Raw genomic sequence first — 23,119 nt, forward strand, 5'->3', positions numbered from 1 at the left:
CCTGATGATATGTTAAAAAAAAAACTCTGTGTCTGTCTAAATGATGATACATGTTGACTTTCTTAAACAACCAAACTGCTGTGACACCGTTTAGTGTCACACATTTCAGTTACAAAAGTTCCTTACAGTTTCCCTGACATTTTGTCTTGCATTGTCCCATCCTTCGTCTGCCCATCTGCTATGCGTTCAAGTGCTCCCGTCAATACCCATTTCACTGCTGTCGGTGTATTCAAGTGCACCCTTTAATTGAGATAGGCTAATATTCTGATCATAGTTTTTTTTGTATGTAAGCGTTTACCACACTGTTAAAATGTTAACACCGTTATAACTTTTAAAATACGTTAGACAACAGTATCCATTAAGTGCTTACATCGGTTCATAACGAAATACCGACATTTCCAAACGCACCCGAAGGCAGCTTCACTTCACAGCAGCCGGACAAGAAAAGACGAAGGGGCTGTGCTGGAGCTTGTCGCAGGAAACTCGCTAACCAAATTCCCCACAGAATTGCTCCAACGAGCATTTATGTAGTCAGCTGTTATACGAACTCCTGGGCAGTTGGGGGTAAGTCCTTTTGTCTCGTTTTTTTTTTACCCTCAAAGTTTTGTTTACTTTCTTGTACCGAAGTTGTTTCAGGCCCCGTCCCATGGCAGCGACCGAGGCAGGCATGTTTACTGTACTCTCTCACCGCATTTGGCTTGTAATTTACGGGAAAACGGCTTTCCTGACCGGCACAGACTGATATGCTTTTTTAAATAACTTAGCTTCGGGGGTATGCTAAGTCCTGAAGATGTAATAAGGGCTTATTCATGTTGTAACTAACCTGTAACTTTACATGTGTGCTTGTTGCATCGACGTGCTGTTGGTGGAACGTGTTAAATATTTGCTTTGCTAACTTTTATTGTCTCTTTAATCATTGCTAAAATGCTAACCGAAAGGTTTATGCTAATAACCAACCAAATGATTTACCCAGATTCCACAATTATTTCAGTGCAGCTCTATGAATTAGCATGCAATCTATGAAGATTGTTGAAGGCGGTTACTTTATCAGTGACGTTGGTTATTATTAGATAAACTATACTAACCACCAGTGATAATCTCAGCATATGATAAGCATCAGGAATTTAAGCAGCCACATAAACAACTCATCTTTTTATTCTCAAAAGACCATATTTTCATATAAAAAAACCTTCAATTATTAACTTTATTTGTTTTAAAACAGACGTGCATGTGTTAGGTATACAGACTATATAACCAGAACTAATATCCAAAACTGGTCCTGTGTGGGCCACCTACAACCAAAGTCAGACTTTCAAGATTAGTTTCTTATTCAAGTGTGTGCTGTGAAACAATGACACTCTAACGTGAAGTTTAATGTGCATCAACAAGCTCAGACTCATTCTGCTGAATCAGCCTGGATCTGTAGCATTCCCCACCCACTGTAAATGCATGCATTTAAAGTGAGCACAGGGATTGACTGGATATTGGCCCCCTGGCTTAATTCCGTCTGTTTGATGTGTCTCCGAACAGTCCCGAAATGGAAATGCTTAATTCATTTTAATTTTAAGTTGGTTAGCTTAATGTGACCCCTTATTGCCACAATGAGAGGTTGTATGGCATACTGTTTTGATGATAGGGCTTCAGTCTGTCTCTGCTCTGCAACTTTGTAGTAAATACCGTAATAACCACCTACAAAAGTCTTTTTAGCTTAGGTTCCTGAAGACAAATCTTCATCAATGGGTTGTGGTCCAAAACAAACCTCTCAAGATATGTTTTAGTCATTGTGGAGCTGAAAGTATAAACCCATTTTGATATAAATACTTTACTTTCAGGGATGTGGAATTTCAATCTGTGACCCAGAGGCATCCTGACCAATGATGGGAAAGTTTTACCTGCTGCTAGACCCATCGGCTCCACTGAGATGACTCCAGGAGAAGTAAAATGTGGATGACAGTGTGAGCCAGGGGGTTTCAACGTTCAGGGCAAAGTATTCTTCCACTGAGCCAAAAGAAAACCTGTTGTAGTTTACACACAAAACAATACAGTCACTCAACCAATCAGCTGTCACAATGCCGATGCCAGGACCACTGTGGGCCTGTCTGGCTCTGATATGGGTGGGAAGCTGCAGTGCCCACAGCCTGTTTACCTGCGAGCCCATCAAAGTGCATCGGTGCTTGGGGATGCCCTACAACATGACCTTCTTTCCCAACATTATGGAGCACTACGACCAAGATATCGCAGCCAGTAATATGGAGGTGAGTCCTCATAACATTCAATTCAAATCAAATCATAACAAGAGTTATCTCGAGACACTTTACAGATAGAGTAGGTCTAGACCACACTCTATAATTTACAAAGAATTACAACAATTCTAGTAATTCCCCCAAGCATTTAGTGCAACAGTGGCGAGGAAAAACTCCTTTTTAGGGAGAAACCTCGGCAGACCCAGGCTCTTGGTAGGCGGTGTCTGACGCTGCCGGTTGGGGGTGTGATGAACAGTGGCAATAATAGTCACAATAAAGATAATGGAACATTGACTACAAATGGTAGTCGTAGTAGTTCATAGCATTGCAGGGCGTTACAGGATGTAGCGTGGTACAGCAGAGCATAGCTGGACGTAGCAGGACGCAGCAGGGTTCAGCAGGACACGGCAGGGCACCGCAGAGCGTAGCCGGGTGTAGCAGGGAGTGCAGCAGGACCACGGCGACAGCTGCAACCAAGATCTTGGTGCCATCCTAATCCAAGGAAATATGCTGGGCGAAAAAAACAAACATAAGGACTCCGGGGAGTAAACTCCCCAGAGCTACATTACATATATGAGTTTGTTGATATACTGAATTGTGCCAATATTGGCCTCGATGGGCGTTAGCCAATCAATCTTGTTTACTGCCAATACAATTTATGTACTTTCCATGACAACTATAACAGTCTGTAAAATATGCAGTTACATTTAATAATTTAGATGTATGTGTTGTTTGGTTATGACTTCTTTTTCTTTTAATTTAAAGACTCAATGTGTTACAGATTTAATCCAGTCTTATAATCGTGGTATTGGCAAAAAAGGTTGAATTTGGGAGAACATTGTTTATTGCTTCAGCGGTGAACTGCAACACACTGACACAGAACATATCTGTGATTCTGTCATATAGTTTGGAATAAGTTGCTGGAAAACCTTCTATTAAGGGGTTTCACAGCTGCTGACCCACCTTTAAAGAATCTCATTAGTCTGGGCTTTCCATGGAGAGTTGTAATTATATTGGCCTGTGATAGAAGAGACGCTTCCTCTGCTTGTAAATAAATTATAATTCAAGTCACATTGAACATCAACTCAAAATAATCACTATGATTAGTGCTGTTAGTGGCTTCAGTCTATAAATGTCAGTGTCCGTCAGCTCTTAGAAGCGCATATTGATTGAACCATAATTACCATTCTGTAATGGACATCAACAGGCACACACAATTAACCAGCCACAGTTTGTCCACAAATCATGCCTGGTTGTTATAGAGCACTATCTAGTAAATCGACTGTTGAGATTGTATTGTTGTGAACTATACTGAATCTGTGTGAATGCCTTCCTCACTGGAACAATTCATTACGGTTCCTTTAACAAGAAAAGTTGATTAAGAAAGAACAACATTCTTATTTAAGGCAACAACCTACTGTACAAGGGAATAGTTACAGTCAAGGGGTTACATACTCTGCAGTTGAAGTTGTCTTACAATAAAATCACCAGGATTATCCCTAAAATGAAGATAGTGGCAATGCTGAAAACAGGAGACACTATTTATAGCAGTACTTTCAGTTTAATGAAGGTAGTTTTGCACATTAGCTGTCCCAGGTAGGATAACTTTTTGTACATTTTTTTTTTTTGCCAAGTAGGTATGGTATGTTTACCAAGAACCATGTGGGGTGATGTCACCAAACTTTCAGTCTGGCCGCTCTGTGATGCTTTATATAAAATGAAGGTGAAGAGGTACAAAAGATGTAAAGTTGGTTCCTGAGTGCTCACTGTCTGTTGTTGAGCAGATGTGTTTCATTTTGCTCTTAAAGTCCGACGGAAATTACAATCCATTTTTGCCAAGAAATTGATGCGGTGACTATTGCAACTCAAAGCCACAGAGTGATTGCTAGACTGGGTGAAGTAGTTTGGATGTGTGAACTCAATACCAGCGAGATATACTGGTGTTTGTATTTACTTTATGTACTTACAGTATTTGGTCAAAATTGTAATCACCAAAAAGCAGAAATATAATTTTTTATTTTTATTTCATTTTTTCTGTTGTAATAGTGCCCCCTCAATTAGTGTTCTCAAGGGGGCATGATTTATTTCATGTTTGCCTCTGACTGACCAAATAACAAACTAAATATCAAACCAAATTTGATAAACGTAATATCTATTGGGGTGGGTGCTAAAAATAGTTTTTAATATTGCTTCCATACACACTTATAACAATCTGAGCCTGTCAGTGGCAAAAACAGCATGATTAGTTGTCGTACATTGACGATCTGCATTTGTCCTGTAGGGTTAGGCTGCCGGTTACAGCGTTCTCGCTCAAGACTGGACCAATTTCAAAGATTTCTTTTCACAATAGTCAGATAGACACAAATGCATTGGAAAATAGCTAATACCTAATATTATGCTTTAGATGTTTTAAAGTGCTCATATTATGCTTTAGCTTTTTCCCATTCCTTAATTGTGTTATATATCTTTTTTGTCCATGTTATATATTTCCAAAGTGAAAAGTCCCCCCCAAAGGGACTTACCATGTCCAACAGAAAACACTGTTCACAAACTGCTCCAAACAGCTCTATTGTAGTCCAGCCTTTACTTCAGAGACAAACGTGGTCACTTTGTTGCATTTGCTCGCCTAGCTGCTAGCATGGCACGTCCTCATACTCTGCTTCTGACTGGCTAGTAGTCCTTACCTAGGTACTGTCAGGGCACGCCCTCATACTCTGCTTCTGACTGGCTAGTAGTCCTTACCTAGTTACTGTCAGGGCACGCCCTCATACTCTGCTTCTGACTGGCTAGTAGTCCTTACCTAGTTACTGTCAGGGCACGCCCTCATACTCTGCTTCTGACTGGCTAGTAGTCCTTACCTAGGTACTGTCAGGGCATGCCCTCATACTCTGCTTCTGACTGGCTAGTAGTCCTTACCTAGCTACTGAGCATGTGCGACTCCCAACAAAGATGGAACAGAAGTGAGATGTCTCACTCTGTAGCTAAAACAGAGAGCTCAGCACACAGGGTGAAAAGAGGAGCTGCAGCAATGTGCAGTACAACAAATATATGGTGTTTTTTGAAAATGAAACCATGTAAACCTATTCTGATATAACCTCTAAACACAATTATGAACCTGAAGATGACCATAATATGAGCACTTTAAAGGGACAGACGTCTTACATGGCTAATGGTACACAACCAATGCTATGTGGGCTTGTTGAAAAATGGGGAAAATGTTTTGTATCGTCGTTTGTAGGTTATACAGGGCTATGACTTGCTCCAGTCAGCAGTGCACCATGAAAGTTGACAGCACATCTCCTAGCAACGGCAGCACTTAAAATGCCAGTCAACAGGTGCTATGGGAAACGCCCACCCAGAGACTTGAAGTTCAGACAGTTTCCACAAATGTGACCAACATTTTGATAAAAGTGTCAAGATATACAGTAGCTGCAGTATTAATTTGTGAATTTGTTATTTTTTATTATTTTTACATAAAAAAGTGAGAACAATTCAAATTCTGACTTTGGTCACTGGCCTTGTTTTTCCTAACATGTCTTTAGACCAAGTGTTGTCTTGTGTCTCCACAGTTTCTGTACACCAGTAGATGCATCCAGTGTCCCGGCATTCCTTGAAGGCCAGGGTTTGGTTACACACATTTGGTGTCAGAGTGTTGAGCGTCAACAGTGATCTGTTGAAGGAGTCTTTTGTGTGGCATCTGGCAAAGGTATAGGCTTCTTATTTCACAGGAACCTTGGCCACGGGCAACTTCATCGACTTTGTTGTGAGGGGCCTTTGATTTCTGGAGGAAGGGGAGGGACACACCCAGTCTCACACAAAGCCTACCCTGCATACCACAATGAGTATTCTCTCCGTTAATCACTCACTCATTTCCCCCTTGTACACGGTCTTACCCCTACAGTCCTGTCTCCCAGGTGACATGCTTGCACTCTCTGGCCTACATTCAACATTACATACTGTACATAGCTTTCTCTGAAAGTACGCAGTGATTTATCACAAAGTCCTTACGCTGCCATCAAGCAGACTTCTGCTTCGTTATGGGCTCAGTCCAGCCTATCAGTAGGATTTTCCGGAGCAGGGTTAACCTTTTTCCGCCCTTGGTTCAAGATTCCACGAGGGGTTTGCCAGCTTTTGAAATAGAACACATCAAAGTTTTAGAATACAAAGATGATGGAAGGACCGATTGACCTACTGCGACGAACAGGGAACACGTTTGAGTCAAAAAGTTTGAGTGAAAGTTTGAAAAGTGATTTCTGGCCATTTTTTCGAATCATTTAATCCTTGAAGTACTTTGCTATGAAATTATATGAGAGGATTTTGCCTTTTTAAGGAAAAAATCAGCTCAACTTGTACTGCTGATCCTGTTTGAAGGGTTCAGAAATGAGGGCAGTTTTTACAGTAACGCTGTCATAAAGCAAATAAAGGTCAGATTGTTGAGCAATGGGGAGCTCATTGAGGAGTCCAGGACCTCCACAGGAGAGAAACAAGGACGCTTACTGTCAGAGGGGGCAAGCCCAGGCCCCAGAGACACGGGCCTACTGCCAGACTGGATTTCATGAAAAAAAAGAGGAAAGGAAACATTGAATAGTGGACTGTTTGGAGTGTATGTGTGTGTTTTGTGTACAAATATTAGCAGTACAGACTGACAGAAGTCTGTCTATGCATGTTGGTCTGACAATGGTTGATGATGTTCCAACAAAGGGTCCGGACTGAACAAAGTATTCTGGGTGATATAAGCAATGATATCAATGATACATAGCAATAATAAAGGAACCTAAGAAGTATACATTTAATCAAAATCCAAGGATTTAGAAACATCAGCATGGAGATGATCTGAACAAGTGGAATGAAGTTGTCTTCAGTGTAAGCTGAGTATGCCACTGATAAATCCACACATTTTGTGCTGTAGACACACTAATAATATGGCTTAGCTACAGCCTAACCTATCAACAGCTCTGTGCATTCCAGCCTTCCTGGCCTGTCGTTGTGTGTTTCCAAATGTCCGTGCAGTCATTTCCTGCCCCCTCCGCCCCCCAAAGCTTTTGACCAGTGTGTTGAAATGGAAGAAAATGGTTCTCAGCCAGTGAATGGGCTCCTTTGTGTGGCCCTATAGATCACCGCAGATCAACAAAACAAAGTTTATGCTTCTATGAAGAGCAGGTTTCCAAACCTGCTGATTTGTGACTCCTTAAAATGAAGCAAAGTCCACTTGGGACCCATCATCAGCACTTCTATATGTGTGTATGTACGTGTGGGTTATATCGACCTGGTCACTTAAAGTCTGATTACTTTCCCCCGTTGTATCCTGCTGAAATTACCCAGTTTTTCACAAGAAAAAAGAAAAGGTTGGGGGAAAAAGTCTAAAACAATACATAAACTAAAACAATTATTTCATGTAATATACATTTTTTTAATCATCTCAGAACTCCTTATTCCCATTTATGACTCCCGCTCATGTTATGCTATTTAATCACATAGGGTTCTTTATGCAAACCTATGGGGAAAAAGTCAGTTTTCCAGCTGTGGGTTGCATCTTCAAAGGTTTGTGATCTTACAGATTGCTACTGTCTGCCTGAAATGATCACGTTTTCAAGGGTGAAAGCAATGTTTAAATCTAACATATCCAAAGACAATTCTATCTCGAAATATTTTGAATACGCGTGTTTTTGTGTGATAGAAGATGCTCAAACTCGCAGGGTGTGTATCTGTACTTGCTCAGAACACACTTAAAAAAATTCATGTATTTTCAGATAAACTTCAAGCATGAATCACAGCCCTTTCATATTGACAGTCATTTTTCATACAACAAAACCTGTCTCTTAATCTCCAGCCATTCATGCCCCTGGCAAACCTGCGCTGCTCTCCAGACGTCCATCAGTTCCTGTGCCAAGCCTTTATCCCAGCGTGCACGGAGGAGAACACAGTGATCCGTCCCTGCAGAGAGCAGTGCGAGGCCGTTCTGTCCGACTGCGAGGAGAATATCCGAATCTTTGGTGTCACCTGGCCTGCTGAGCTGCACTGTGACAAGTAAGAAAACCACAATGACAGACAATCCGCACGAGCAACACCAGTGGTTCTTGATCGGTCCATTGAAGGATTTGTTTGTTTGTTTGTTTTCAACTAGATTGGACCCATGCAGCTCTCCTGATGGTTCGGCACTTCCTGCAACCACCCCAATGAGCTCCTCATCAGCTAAGAGGGACCTTGGCTTCTGGTGCCCACTGCAGCTGAAGACCAAACCGGGCCATGGCTCATCGTTCCTCGGCGCCCAGGACTGTGCTCCGCCTTGCTCCAACATGTACTTCAAACCCCACGACATTGAATTTGCCAAGAACTTCATCGGCGTGTGCTCCATCATCTGCTTGGGTGCCACGCTCTTCACCTTCCTCACTTTCCTCATCGACGTCAAGCGTTTCCGCTACCCGGAGCGGCCCATAATCTTCTACGCCGTCTGCTACAGCTTTGTGTCGCTCATATACTTCATCGGTTTCCTGCTGGGGAACAATGCAGCCTGTACCAAAGCGGCTCATCCTGCCGGGGTGGATACAGTGGTGCTGGGCTCTCAGAGCAAAGGCTGCACTCTGCTCTTCATGCTGCTCTACTTCTTCTCTATTGCCGGTATCGTCTGGTGGGTCATACTCACCATCACCTGGTTCCTGGCTGCTGGACCCAAGTGGAGCTGTGAGGCCATAGAAAAGAAAGCGGTAATGTTTTTAAAAATGGATGGTCATCTGTTAGTAGCAAATAGCAAGAGAGTACAGCAAAGAACGTAAATATAAAATGAGCAAATACAAGCAGGTTTTTGCCGATTGCTTACACACTGAAAGTGAATGCTTCGACAAAAAGCACCAAAACCTTAACTTTTGTAACCATGCCTTTAACAAAGGCACCAAAAGTACAAACACATGTTTCTGCTTTGCACTCTTTTTGCAATTCTGCAACACACTACACACTGTTTCTTACATTAGACAAACTTTGTTCAAGAAATGAAAACTCTTGCAGTTTCAACACACCCACACACATTTGTGGATGCACTCCATAATGTAGTTGTTAGGGGTGTGCAAAAAAATCGATTCGTATTTTTGTTTTTTTTAATTGTATGTCTACTGCAATCACATGATAGATAGATAGATAGATAGATAGATAGATACTTTATTGATCCCCAAAGCGAAATTCAAGGTCCCAGTAGCTTACAGACATCACACACAACATACACAACATACACATACATCATAAACAGGATGTTAATATAACAAATCCACATGAATAATATGGACAATAAAAGATACTGAATCACCTAAATAAAAAATCCACATGAATGTACTAAGGAATGTATGTATGTATGTATATATATATATATATATATATATATATATATATATACACATACATACATACATGGGAAAAGTAACTACATTTACATACTGTGTATCGTTTTTTTAATAGAGAATCGTTTTTGAATCGAAAATCGATATTGAATCGAATGGTGACATTTTCTGAATCGTACAGCCCTAGTAGTTGTACAGGACAAACCACAGCAGCCCAGGTTTGTTGTCACCGGGCCACTCTGGTCCGGGACTGGTTCACCAACCACAATAACTTCACGGTTGTATAGTTCTCTCCACATTTCTCAATCCGATTGATTGCAGTTTCATCTTGACATAGAAGTGAGATATTTATCTATTTATTTTATAAGTGGTGTGTCTTATGTGGCTTGTGTGAAGAGTTTTGACACAATCAGCCACATTCTGCAACAAGTGTGTATGCAATCGGCGAAAACTATAACAGCCAGCCAAGATCGTGGACACTGTTAAAAATATTGAACCACGTGTCGTCTGTCTTTAGGTGTGGTTCCACTCTGCTGCCTGGGGGATCCCCGGGGCACTAACTGTCATGCTGCTGGCTCTGAACAAGGTGGAAGGGGACAGCATCAGCGGAGTTTGCTTTGTGGGGCTCTACGACCTGGACGCCCTGCGCTACTTTGTTCTGGCTCCTCTGTGCGTGGGCGTCATAGTCGGCCTCTTCCTCATCCTGGCGGGCATCGTTTCTCTCAACCACGTCCGGCAGGTCATCCAGCACGACGAGCGCAACCAGGAGAAGCTGAAGAAGTTCATGATCCGCATCGGCGTTTTCAGCTGCCTCTACCTGGTCCCGCTGGTCACCCTGTTAGCCTGCTACACCTACGAACAGAGTCACCGCAGCACCTGGGAGAACACCTGGATCAACGACCGCTGTCAAGAGTACAGCATCCCCTGCTCCTACAAGGTAGCTGTGGCGTATTCACTTGCAGAAGGTGTTATGGCTTTAAACAAGAAACAAAGGAAATATTAGAAGGCTTTCCAGCTCACTGTCTTTTTAATGATGTCCACTTATGTGGTTGATGCTCTCGATTGAAGGACTGCAGCTTGTTATGGTTGACTAAAAGGAAGCAGCTGTGTGTGTGTGTGTGTGTGTGTGCGTGTGCGTGCGCGTGTGTGTGTGTGTGTGTGTGTGTGTGTGTGTGCGTGTGCGTGCGCGTGTGTGTGTGCGTGCATGCATGCGGTTGTCACATTTGCTCTGTGCCTTCTTTCAGTAATGTTGGCACACAAGCCTGTGTTCAAATGAAACTCTAGATGCGGTCTGATCACATCATTTGACAAAAATGTGACAATTTGAATTTTAGCCACACAAAAAGGACTCCTACAGAAGGTATTAAGGTTGTGTAACTGAGAGGACAGTATTACGGGTGAATGGATAATGGATACACCAAGTTAAAAAAAAAAAAAAAAAAGGTCTTTGTGAGCTGCCTTCTGACCCAGAAAGGCGTTTTGCCATTAATATCCATTCCAAAAAAAAAACACAAAAATAAAAAAAATGACCCTTAAATACATAGCATTCAATGTCGAGGACCAATGGTCACAAAACCGACATCTATGCATATTTTGATTTTAAAATGGCTGTGAATATAGAAACCACTTTCACTCCAAATGTGTAACACATGCTGTATTGCGTGCAGCCATACAGTGGGATAATTATCAGGAGAGAGGAAAAAATGAGAAAAGGTGTAAAAAGGACAATGTAGCTGAGTCCTTTGTTAAATATCAGTATCTGAGCTTAAAGGTAAGCTTGATTTTGTCTTCAGTCAAAAACTGGTTTTGTTAGTTTACGCACAATAAATCACAAGGATTCTATTATGGTTTGTGTATGTCTCTTTGTTCCAGACAACAGAGCACGACCGCCCTGACCTCTCCCTGTTTCTGGTGAAATACCTAATGACGCTGGTGGTGGGAATATCTGCAGTGTTCTGGGTCGGCAGTAAAAAAACCTGCTCTCAGTGGGCCTACTTCTTCAACAGGACCCGCAAGAGAGAGTAAGACCATTCATCTTGTCCTGTTACAGGTTCAAATTCAGTTTCCATGAAAAAATAAGACACGTAGTTTGACTATACTCTCATGTTCTCTGACCCACAGTCCCATCACTGAGAGCCGGCGCGTGCTCCAGGAGTCCTGCGAGTTCTTCCTCAAGCACAACAGCCGGGTCCAGCACAAGAAGAAGCACTACAAGCCGAGCTCCCACAAGCTCAAAGTCATCTCCAAGTCCATGGGCACGAGCACCGGCGCTGCACCCACCAATGCCTCCACTGCCGCCACCACCACCAATCAAGGAACCTCTGCACTGGGCAATCACGAGCACCGTGCTCATGGTTCTCTGTCTGAGGCCTCAGCCAGGGAGCCCCTGGACAGGGCCACCCCTAGCCGAAGCTCCCGGAGGGGGGAGAGGGAGAGGGAGAGGGAGAGGGAAAGGGAAAGGGAGAGGGAGAGGGAGAGAGAAGGGGGAGAGAGACGAAGCAAAGGGGGGAGCTCCTGTAAGATCAGCAGCCACTCAGAGAGCGTGCACAGAATCCCGGATGGGAGGTACGTGAGACAGATGTTGCATCTTTTGTTTCCGAAAAACACAGGCGTGACACTTGTGCTACTTTCAGTATTTTACATGTTGATATTATAGACATTTCGGAACTACATCTGAACAAATAATAACCAGACTTAATCCCTGATGTGGCTCCTTTAGGATGACTCCGAGGAGCGAGCTCTCAGAGGCCAGGCACGTCCCCAGTGGACAGCAGCATCCGGCTTTAAACCGATCACACAGCAGCATCCAGGACTCCACCCACCAGCTGGCACGCCAGGTGCCTGAGGAGAGCAAGGACACAAAGGACAGCAGCTGCTGAGACATCTGACCCCCTCAAATATATTTGTATGTCCATCCATCCATCCATCCATCCATCCATCCATCCTGTTTCATGTATCTGTTTCAAACCATAGCACCTATTTGTATCATTCATCATAGAAGCTTCTTACATCAGATTATGATTGTTTTGGTTACATTGTATTCAGTGAATGTTCAATGCCAGCAAAATGTAACATACCTCGAGTATTTCAAACGTGGTATGTTTAGACCAGAATCTGGGTTTTAGCAGAGTTTAAAGGGCTCGGATTATTTAGTGCGGGTGACCACTGTCACGCACTAAATGGCTTTACTGAGCTTTTGGCCATTTACTACATACCTGAATGTTGCAGCAGCACAGCTGTGATCCACCTATACAACGACCAATGGTTTTTTAATTTTATAGCATGCATTAAAAATGTTAGGTCTACTGTTTGTAGATTTGTAGCTCAATGGCATAGAATGCATACTTTAAAACAAATGCAATATTTATGTACATATTGTATTTTTGAGAAATGAAGTCTTTCACTGGACTAGTCGCTACACTGAGAGTTATGTTAAGAAAGGTATTGTCATGATATTGCCAAACGTTCAACTTAAGGAAAGTCTTCATGTGGTCATCTGTTTTTTGAATGTCTTAATGTTCTTCCTAGAAAGATGATTTGTCTCGAAACCTCATCTTGTAATACACGTGCTACTTTATTGCTTAAAGGTTCAGTAGGTAACATACTTGCTGAAACTATCACTATATCGTGACTGTTGCACATAATAATAATCTGTGAAAAAAGTCATGTTCCTCCTCCTAATGCTCTTAATGGCATTTGCTAGGTTTCAACCCAGTAATATATGATCAGCTCTGCCTAGTTTGACAGTTTATCACATAGTTTGACATTGCGTTGGAGACTTCTCAGCTCCAATTGGTTGTTTTCCTTAAACCATAGAGAGGCGAAGTCCCTCCTCTTCCGGTGGACCCCATGGGACCTTATTTTGTAAAAAAAAAAAAAAAAAAAATGTGCAGTAGTGAACAGGGAGAGACAAATCTTTTTTTTTAACCCGTTTGAATTGAGCCATGAATTACACATATGATGTTTGTCAATTTAAAAGATAATTTTGCAAGTCAAGAAAGTCACTGTTTGTCGTAGTACCACTTTGTGTTAAACCACTCAGTGAACTACATTTCTGGTCTTACACAGTTGACCTCACCTTGCTTTCTGCTCGGATTCCTCAATAGCTACAACACGTACCTGATGTATTTATCCAGTGTCTTTTTATTAGCCGGGAAGCGAAAGAATGAGCAAGATCCGTTCCAAAGGCATTGTAGCTTCAGCGAGATGTCATTTATGGGACTTTGAAGCGAGAAGTCTTTCTAATTACGCATATCCACAGTCTTATACTTCAACAGTTTTACCACAAAATGATCTTTGAAATTGATCATCATCATATGTGTTATTCATGGCTCACATCGGGATCAATTAACGATTTGTCTCGCCGTTTACTACCATACATATTGTTTTCTGAAATAAGTTCCCCATGGTGTTCCTCCGGAAAGGGGAGGAATGTCTCCTTTCTATTAGGAGCATCAGGAGAAGGTCAAGGAATGTGATTTGATTCATGTAGTACTGTCAGGATCCAGTGACAGCTTGAGCAAATGGGACAGAAAGTTGTATTTACCAAGTTACCAACTGTAGCTTTAAACTTGATATAGTGGAAAGTTTTCAAAGTTGAAAGTGTTTTTCTTTCAAAGACTACTTTCACTTGATTTTCGTGTCCCAACCTGTTTCTGTTGTACAACCACTTATTGTACAGATGAGTCTTCAATGACGTGTCCTGTGAATTAGGATAAAGTATAGCTTTATAGTTTTTTTTTTTTTTTTTTACAAGAATGTGCCTTCCTTTGAGCAGTTCCTCATTTTCAAAGAACTTCAAAGAACTACAGATGTTTTGCGTGTGTGATGTCGAGCTGTGTTCTCGGCCTGGGTGTGAATTCATACGATTTAGAATCGAATTGAGGAAACAAATCAAACAGGCTTTGCACTATTTGTCATTAGAAGAACAAACCACTAATAAATAAGTATGAATAGTCCTAAATTAACAGAAAAAAAAAATGAAAATTTGGGGCTTTGTTCAGGGGTTATTTATAACATATGGTCACAGACCATATACTGTATTTCTCCCTCAAGTACTTCCAGAACGTCTGTGATTTATTTGAAAATCTGCCATGCTGTACTGTCTATTTTGCTGTGTAAGGGATTGATTCTTCCAATGAGGTTCTCTACCTTTTATATTCGGGAGTCACAGCACAATTACAATAACGCCAATTAGGAGGAAAGTGTATTTCTGTTGTATGCCTACCTGTATACATTCTTATTCTGGCATGTGGACGGGGTCTTGCTTATGATGTACCTAGTCTATGAAATGCTCCATACAACTTTTGTGAGCCGTTTTTACTGTTTTTTTTTTTTATGTAGCCTATTTTGTCAGCTGAATTTTGTATCCAATTTCATTTTAATAAAATATAATTGAATAAAAAATGTATTTGAGTGAGTCAGTAACTGCTATTTATGATATATTTCACTTCTTCTGGCCAAAAAGAACACAAAATAAACATGTTAACTCAATATTTTGTTTACTGCTTATTAGGGCTGGGCGATATATCAATATTATATCGATGTCGATATTTGAGGCTAGATGAGGTCTTAGCCTATATTTTGAATATCGTGATATGACCTGTTTTTTTTGTTTTTTTTAAAGGCTGTATTACAGTGAAGTGATGTCATTATCTGAACCTACCAGACTGTTGTAGCTCTTCTATTATTTGCCTTTACCCACTTAGTCTTTGTAGCCAGAATATTGGTGATTATTTATCAAAACTCTCATTGTGTAAATATTTTGTGAAAGCACCAATAGTCAACCCTACGATATTGGCACAATATCGACATCGATGTAGGCTGTTTGGTCAAAAACAGTGGCAATTTTAGACCCTTTTTAGGGGGGGCTCAAGCCGATTTGATTCTAGTGGTCCACGAAGGGACTTTCGTAGTTTTTTCACATGTTCAAAATTTTGCATGTATCCTCTGTTATAATAATAAATACATGTATTCGTTGTTATCCAGTGAAAGTACTGATTTAGCAGACACTATTGCAAGGCACTGTATCCTTGTCACAATCTCATTAGGGGCTGAGCCCCCCTAAAGGTCTGATCCTAGAATCGCCCCTGGTCAAAGAATATCGTGATATTTGATTTAATTTTTTCCATATCTCCTTGCTGTACTGTTTATGCAGCCCATATGAATATCAGAGAGAAGTTGTGAGTGTGATTTTCCGGTAGGGAGTCTTCTGTACGTTGACTGGCTCCTTCCTACTTGTCCTGCCCTCCTCTGGACTAAAAGTGCCTGGAGTTGGAGTCAAACTGTCGCCTCAACTCTCTCCCAGAGCGCACACAGTCGTCTGTTGTATGATGTCTCCTCTCGTTGCCCGCCTGCTGCTTCTTGTCTGCTTGGCTTCACCTCTTTATGGCGTGGAAAAGGTGAGAAATAGAGGATACCGAAAGGATCCTGACGCTGACAAGGTAAGAGAGATTAGCTAAAATGACTATGCGGCCGCTATTAGGCCTATCATTTCCAAAAGTAGAGATGTGCCATTCCCGCAGAGATGTATGCGTTTTGGACAGATTTTTTGCTTTCCCATAACAGGACTCATATGAAATTATAGTTATTGTATTCAAATTACTTTAGCCTATTGCCATTTAGCGCGCTTTGTTGTATTGTTTTTAATGCATCTCCATTAACATCCATAGGGCACTTTGCATTTGAAGTTCCTAAAACTCATCCTGGGATTGCTTTTTCTTGTGGTATGCATTGTTTGCCACAGTGAAGTGATGTCATTATCTGAACCTACCAGACTGTTGTAGCTCTTCTATTATTTGCCTTTACCCACTTAGTCTTTGTAGCCAGAATATTGGTGATTATTTATCAAAACTCTCATTGTGTTAATATTTTGTGAAAGCACCAATAGTCAACACTACGATACTGGCACAATATCGACATCGATGTAGGCTGTTTGGTCAAAAACAGTGGCAATTTTAGACCCTTTTTAGGGGGGGCTCAAGCCGATTTGATTCTAGTGGTCCACGAAGGGACTTTCGTAGTTTTTTCACATGTTCAAAATTTTGCATGTATCCTCTGTTATAATAATAAATACATGTATTCGTTGTTATCCAGTGAAAGTACTGATTTAGTAGACACTATTGCAAGGCACTGTATCCTTGTCACAATCTCATTAGGGGGCTGAGCCCCCCTAAAGGTCTGATCCTAGAATCGCCCCTGGTCAAAGAATATCGTGATATTTGATTTAATTTTTTCCATATCTCCTTGCTGTACTGTTTATGCAGCCCATATGAATATCAGAGAGAAGTTGTGAGTGTGATTTTCCGGTAGGGAGTCTTCTGTACGTTGACTGGCTCCTTCCTACTTGTCCTGCCCTCCTCTGGACTAAAAGTGCCTGGAGTTGGAGTCAAACTGTCGCCTCAACTCTCTCCCAGAGCGCACACAGTCGTCTGTTGTATGATGTCTCCTCTCGTTGCCCGCCTGCTGCTTCTTGTCTGCTTGGCTTCACCTCTTTATGGCGTGGAAAAGGTGAGAAATAGAGGATACCGAAAGGATCCTGACGCTGACAAGGTAAGAGAGATTAGCTAAAATGACTATGCGGCCGCTATTAGGCCTATCATTTCCAAAAGTAGAGATGTGCCATTCCCGCAGAGATGTATGCGTTTTGGACAGATTTTGTGCTTTCCTATAACAAAAAAAAAAAGGACTCATATGAAATTATAGTTATTGTATTCAAATTACTTTAGCCTATTGCCATTTAGCGCGCTTTGTTGTATTGTTTTTAATGCATCTCCATTAACATCCATAGGGCACTTTGCATTTGAAGTTCCTAAAACTCATCCTGGGTTTGCTTTTTCTTGTGGTATGCATTGTTTGCCAGAAGTTTTTTTTTTTTTTTTTTTTTTCTTCTTTTTTTTTTTCAAAACGACTGATTTCCCAAAAAAGAAAAAAAGTAATTATGCCGATTCATCCACATGATCCACGTGAATGCTTACAGTGCAATGAGTGTGGTCACTTTAGCAAAAAAAAAAAGGTCTCCAAAATGACCTGGTCCCTGCAGCAGATGATACATGGCGTTTTATTGCTTTGTGTGGTCAGCTGGTTCTCTATTATTCCAGGTCTGGCTGCTCTCCAGCAGACTGGGTGGACAGAAAAAAAGAACCTAACAGGAAGTTGGGGTCTGGCTCATATATATACTGTCTGTCTGTCTCTCTCTCTCTTTGTTATCTATCTGTCTGTCTGTCTTACCAGTTTAAATGAGTTGTGTATGATTAGGCTTTGGAGGAAATTGTTGCTCATATTTTAAGACTGATAGGCTACATGTGTTATATATCTAATACTATTTTCAAAAAAAAGGCCTACCTTAACTATTTAATTTCAATTCACACCAACACCAATTACATAACCCTCCATGCTGTAGGAGGAGAGGGAAGGAACAGAGTGGACACACATTTCTCTCTTCAATCTCTCTCTTGGGAGTCAAATGAAAATGAAATGAAATGTTTATTTAGCTAGGACCACCACTAGTCTGTGGACCCCCCTTAGGGACTCCTAGAAGTCTGCATACCCCACTTTGAGAACCACAGAGCTCAAGCAGTTGCTCGTCATTATCCTCCATATTCCATAATTGAGACCACAGTAGAAAGATATACTGAATAGCATCTGATGTTACCATCTGTATCTAGTGCACTGGAAATGATGCAGAAAAGCCCAACTGCACTAGACACTCTGGAGAAGGAAGATCTGCTTATTTGAACAACGTGGTAATCATAAAATCCTATTTTGCATCCTCACGAGATCCTGCGAATCTAAAAAGTCTCAAAACCAAGCATTATATCCCCGCTGTGCATGCTCCAGGTCAGGAGAGCTTCAGTCCTTGCTTCGGTGTTGACTAATGCATGAAATACTACTGATTTCTCAGCACTTTGGAGGCAAATGCAGCCTTTATGCTTCTGTTACAGTAATGGACTGTGTGCTACTAATATTCAGTAGAGCTGAAGTGTAATTCATGCAGGCAGGCAGCACCACACTACCGAAACAGCAGACTGGAAGCTAATATTAAAGTCAGATGTGTAGCAAAGTGGACAGAGGTTCCATTCATTAGTCTGCTTTGAAATGTCTCCAAAAATCCCACCCTTAATAAAACTCTAAGACCTTTTCTTGCTGAATATCATCCAAACGAACTCTGTATTTCTACATTTTGCCACCTAAAAAAAAAAAGGAGAAATTCCAGGTCTATTACAGCACATGCCTACCAAACCACAATCTATTGGTTTTATCACAGACTTCTCAGTTTCCCACAAAGATGATGTCAGACTTCACATCTCCAGGTTGCTCCGGCATAGCCACTTAATGGCTAAAACAGACTCAACCATCTGTTTCACAGGAGCGGACATTTAAATACTGTAATTCTGCCTACATTTAGGCTTTTTTTTCTATTCACCCCAGAGACACAAGATGTTGAAACTGGAGTAAAAGCTCTTTGTTCTCCTCTCCTGCCTCTGGACTTTTTTTTTGCCTTTTGGCCATGTGCCCTTATAACTGCTCCACAGCTGCATGCTGAGCAAAAGGGCAGCAATGACCCCATCCAAATCCTTTTGGCATCAGCACTTGCTTAAGGGCGAGGGCACTCTTGTACGTGTCAGTTTATGTCTGTCCTGGCTGAAGGAATGAGTATATGACACTTACCAATCACATAACCGAAATTAAAACCCAAGTCCAACTAAAAAAAGCCTTAACGGCTAACCTAGACACTGTAATTTGTTTGTCAAAATGGTTCTTTGAAGAACATATTATTCAAAGCTATTTGGATCTTCATTGTATCTATCTCTGTATGTGGTGGGGCAGTTTTGGCAGGCTCCCCCGTCTCTGTGTGTCTCTGTGTGTGTTTGAGTCAGCTTGAGTAAGACGCAGCATCTGTTTAAACATAGCAGGAGATTCATCTGGACAATGAATCACACGGATAGATGGGTGGCCAAACACCTACGGTACTAATTTCGGCTGTCACCGAGCCTTCAGTTCCTCATTAACACACAATCTATCATTCACTTGCTTTTCACCCTAATGGTTGCTGGTTCTATTGCTTTGCCTTGGTTTGGATCCCATCTGTTTTTACACTTATTTCAGCCCTATGGCAGTGTATTTGTTTATATGACTGGTTATTGAGGTATAATCTGGCTTGTTGTGTGTGACGGTTGGATGAATGGCAGCATTTAAGTGTCTATGGTGCATGCAGCCCAAACTGGGACATATCCCCCACAGGGAGAAAAGAAAAAATCTAAAACAGGAAGTTAGATAACAATAGACTCTGCTGATGTTAATGCATGTCTTCTTTGCAGTGTCACCATCACCACTTCTTCTTTTCCCTCCTCCCCCTCCCCCCCACCCTCCCACCCCAGTATGGCAGTTGCATGCAGGGGCCAGCAGGCCCCACTGGCAGAGAGGGTAACCCTGGCACCAACGGCATCCCGGGGACGCCGGGCATCCCTGGCCGTGACGGACTCAAAGGGGAGAAAGGCGAGTGCATTAACGAGATCTTCGAGGAGCCCTGGAGGCCCAACTACAAGCAGTGTGCCTGGAACTCTCTCAATTATGGGATTGACCTGGGTAAAGTAGCTGTAAGTATAAACCGTTCCACAGTTGTAAACATAAACATTCTAAATGGCGCCAAGTCGATTTCCTGCTGCAGTGTATGTAAACGACATGAACTGACAGTAAGTTAACAAGGGGCCAGGCTGTTGCCTAGCAATGGAATTCCATTGAAAAGGTCTATAAGAAAACTCCGAATGACGTGTTTCTGAGTGATGTGGGTGTCCGTTGCGATCATTTTACAAATTTACCGAAATGGTATACGACCACAGCAGTGCATTAAAGTGTCAGAATGTCCCTATGCTGTGTTGCAGGACTGTACGTTCACCAAGCTGCGTTCAGACAGCTCCCTCAGAGTCCTCTTCAGCGGTTCCCTCAGACTCAAGTGTAAAAACGCATGCTGCCAGAGGTGGTACTTCACCTTCAATGGAGCAGAGTGCACAGGACCCTTGCCCATAGAGTCCATCATCTACTTAGACCAAGGAAGTCCAGAGCTCAACTCAACCATCAACATCCACAGAACGTCCTCAGGTACGACTCAAGTCACAGGCTTTGCTGTGCAATAAATCTAAACCAACAATTTTTGTTTTTTTGTTTTAGTTTCCAGCAACATTTCGGGAAATGCGCTTAGTCACTTTCTTACTGAGAGTTGGATGTTAGTTACATGAGCTTAAGCTAGAGCCAGCAGCTGGTTAGCTTAGCTTAGCATAAAGACTAGAGGCAGGGGGAAACGGCTAGCCTGGCTTTTTTCAAACGCTAAAAAATCTGCCAATTAGCACCTCTAAAGCTTACAAAGTAACAACGTTACATCTAGTTTGTTTAGTCCTTTAAAAACCTAAGTGTAAAAACATAAAGTTGCAGTTTAAAGGGGGTCATTATGTGCTTAGTCTATATCCATGACGTTCCACATCCCGGATTGCTCCGGTGCGGCCAGAAATTCGGCCGGATGTCCGTCACCTTCCTCTTTCTTTGTGTTGGCGTTCTAACCTCCGGTGGATTTGTGAGGACTATGGTTAACTGCTCCTCAGATCTCTGCAGGGTAAATCCAGACAGCTAGCTAGACTATCTGTCCAATCTGAGTTTTCTGTTGCACGACTAAAACTTCTTTTGAACGTACACACGTTCCACCAAAACAAGTTCCTTCCTGAGGCTATTTTGCAGAGGCGCCGTTGCTCTGTCCAATTGTGATTAGTTTAAAGAAATGCCATTAAACCAAAGCACGTTTTTCTCCCATCCCAGAAGGTTAGGTGGACTAGCCAGACCCTCCTCAGCGCTGTGGAGGAAGGTCTGGCAATGTAACTTCCTGAAGGTTTCACTGGTCGCCTTCAGGAAGTTACTGCTCCTAGCTTTCGTTACCTAGGATCACAGACAGGCAAGCGGCTTTCCCCCTTTTATTAAAAAAAATATTCTATTCGTTTTTTTGTTACTTTCTGTTACCTTTAGACAGATCTAAGCTAGCTGTTACCTATTTCCAATCTTTTTCTGCTAAGCTGAACTAACCGGCCGCTGGCTGTATATTTACTAAACAGATGTGAGAGTGGTATCTTCTCATCCAACTCTTGGCAAGAGAGCAAATAAGCATATTTCCCCCAAATGTCAAACTATTCCTTTAAAGTGCTTATATTACAGTATGCTCATTTTCAGGTTCATAATTGTATTTAGAGGTTATATCAGAATAGGTTTACATGGTTTAATAAAAACAAATTGTTGTACTGCACATTGCAGCAGCTCCTCTTTTCACCCTGTGTGCTGAGCTCTCTGTTTTAGCTACAGAGTGAGACATCTCACTTCTGTTCCATCTTTGTTGGGAGTCGCACATGCTCAGTAGCTAGGTAAGGACTACTAGCCAGTCAGAAGCAGAGTATGAGGGCGTGCCCTGACAGTACCTAGGTAAGGACTACTAGCCAGTCAGAAGCAGAGTATGAGGGCGTGCCCTGACAGTAGCTAGGTAAGGACTACTAGCCAGAGTATGAGGGCGTGCCATGCTAGCAGCTAGGCGAGCATTATAACGTGTGTTCCAAAGTGACCACGTTTGTCTCTGAAGGAAAGGCTGGACTACAACAGAGCTGTTTGGAGCAGTTTGTGAACAGTGTTTTCTGTTGGAGATGGTAAGTCCCTTTGGGGGGGACTTTGGCCTTTTTCACTTTGTAAACCTATAGACGTGCACAAAAAAGATATATAACACAATAAAGCAAAGGGGAAAAAAGCCAAAAAGCATAATAATGAGCACTTTAAGAAGTTACTTAACTGCTGTGGATGATGAAAAGTCTTGTCAACTATCTTTCAATGTTACACTCTTCCATAAAACTAAACAATTAACAGTTTCCATCTCTGGAGACAATTTGGGTGTTCCCTGAAAGTAATTTGTACTGCTTTTCTTCTTGTTTCCTCTCCAGTTGAAGGGCTGTGTGAGGGCGTCAAAGCAGGCTTGGTGGATGTGGCCGTGTGGGTGGGGACCTGTGCCGACTATCCCAGAGGGGACGCATCTACAGGCTGGAATTCAGTATCCAGGATTATCATTGAGGAACTGCCCAAATAAATAAAGTTACATGTAAGGGAGGGCCCAGTCCTGGTAGTATGACAGTATGTCATCTGGCCCTCCAAAACGATCAGGTGCGGTTTGCTGAGGCGTCACAGCATCACTGATGGTAACTTGAATGTTTTTTAGGTTTTTTTATTGTGTTTAAATACTATACTATTTGACAGGCCTATAAACAAGAATACTGTGTCATTCTGTCTACCAGAAATAAACTTTGTACTGTAGCGTTTCTGCTTATGGGTGCTGTTGGTATACAGTAACTATTTAACAGACATAGTGACAAGACATCGATAATATTTAAACTATGTACTCATGTGACATGTTAATAAAGTCATCTTTTTTTTTTTTTAAAAGAATTTAACTTTATGACCACTTCTTATGTTTAGAAGCTTTGGAATACGCTGCACTCAATGTAGTCACAAAGTAATACATTTAATGTA

At 41.8% G+C, this 23,119-nt stretch overlaps 2 protein-coding genes across 6 annotated transcripts; both read left to right on the forward strand.

Moving 5' to 3' along the window:
- Positions 1 to 424: 424 nt before the first annotated feature.
- Positions 425 to 14,977, forward strand: fzd6 (frizzled class receptor 6). Of its 2 annotated transcripts, none has more exons than XM_078253715.1 (8): positions 425 to 564; positions 1,833 to 2,255; positions 8,074 to 8,270; positions 8,368 to 8,947; positions 10,089 to 10,508; positions 11,444 to 11,592; positions 11,693 to 12,136; positions 12,291 to 14,977. In XM_078253715.1, the coding sequence occupies exons 2-8, from the start codon at positions 2,070 to 2,072 to the stop codon at positions 12,448 to 12,450; spliced, it is 2,136 nt and encodes a 711-aa protein (XP_078109841.1). In that variant the 5' UTR covers positions 425 to 564; positions 1,833 to 2,069; the 3' UTR covers positions 12,451 to 14,977. The 2 variants fall into 2 exon arrangements, with proteins under 2 accessions (XP_078109841.1, XP_078109842.1); XM_078253716.1 differs by lacking the exon at positions 425 to 564 and adding an exon at positions 5,813 to 5,949 and having other exon boundaries at positions 2,168 to 2,255.
- A 1,930-nt stretch (positions 14,978 to 16,907) lies between these two features.
- Positions 16,908 to 23,025, forward strand: LOC144520082 (collagen triple helix repeat-containing protein 1-like). Of its 4 annotated transcripts, none has more exons than XM_078253718.1 (5): positions 16,908 to 17,080; positions 18,238 to 18,315; positions 19,951 to 20,169; positions 20,455 to 20,671; positions 22,537 to 23,025. In XM_078253718.1, the coding sequence occupies exons 1-5, from the start codon at positions 17,009 to 17,011 to the stop codon at positions 22,677 to 22,679; spliced, it is 729 nt and encodes a 242-aa protein (XP_078109844.1). In that variant the 5' UTR covers positions 16,908 to 17,008; the 3' UTR covers positions 22,680 to 23,025. The 4 variants fall into 4 exon arrangements, with proteins under 4 accessions (XP_078109844.1, XP_078109847.1, XP_078109846.1 ...); XM_078253722.1 differs by having other exon boundaries at positions 16,922 to 17,122; XM_078253721.1 differs by lacking the exon at positions 18,238 to 18,315 and having other exon boundaries at positions 16,915 to 17,080.
- Positions 23,026 to 23,119: the final 94 nt, after the last annotated feature.

The sequence above is a fragment of the Sander vitreus genome, chromosome 6, assembly GCF_031162955.1.
Source record: "Sander vitreus isolate 19-12246 chromosome 6, sanVit1, whole genome shotgun sequence".
Classification (NCBI taxonomy): domain Eukaryota; kingdom Metazoa; phylum Chordata; class Actinopteri; order Perciformes; family Percidae; genus Sander; species Sander vitreus.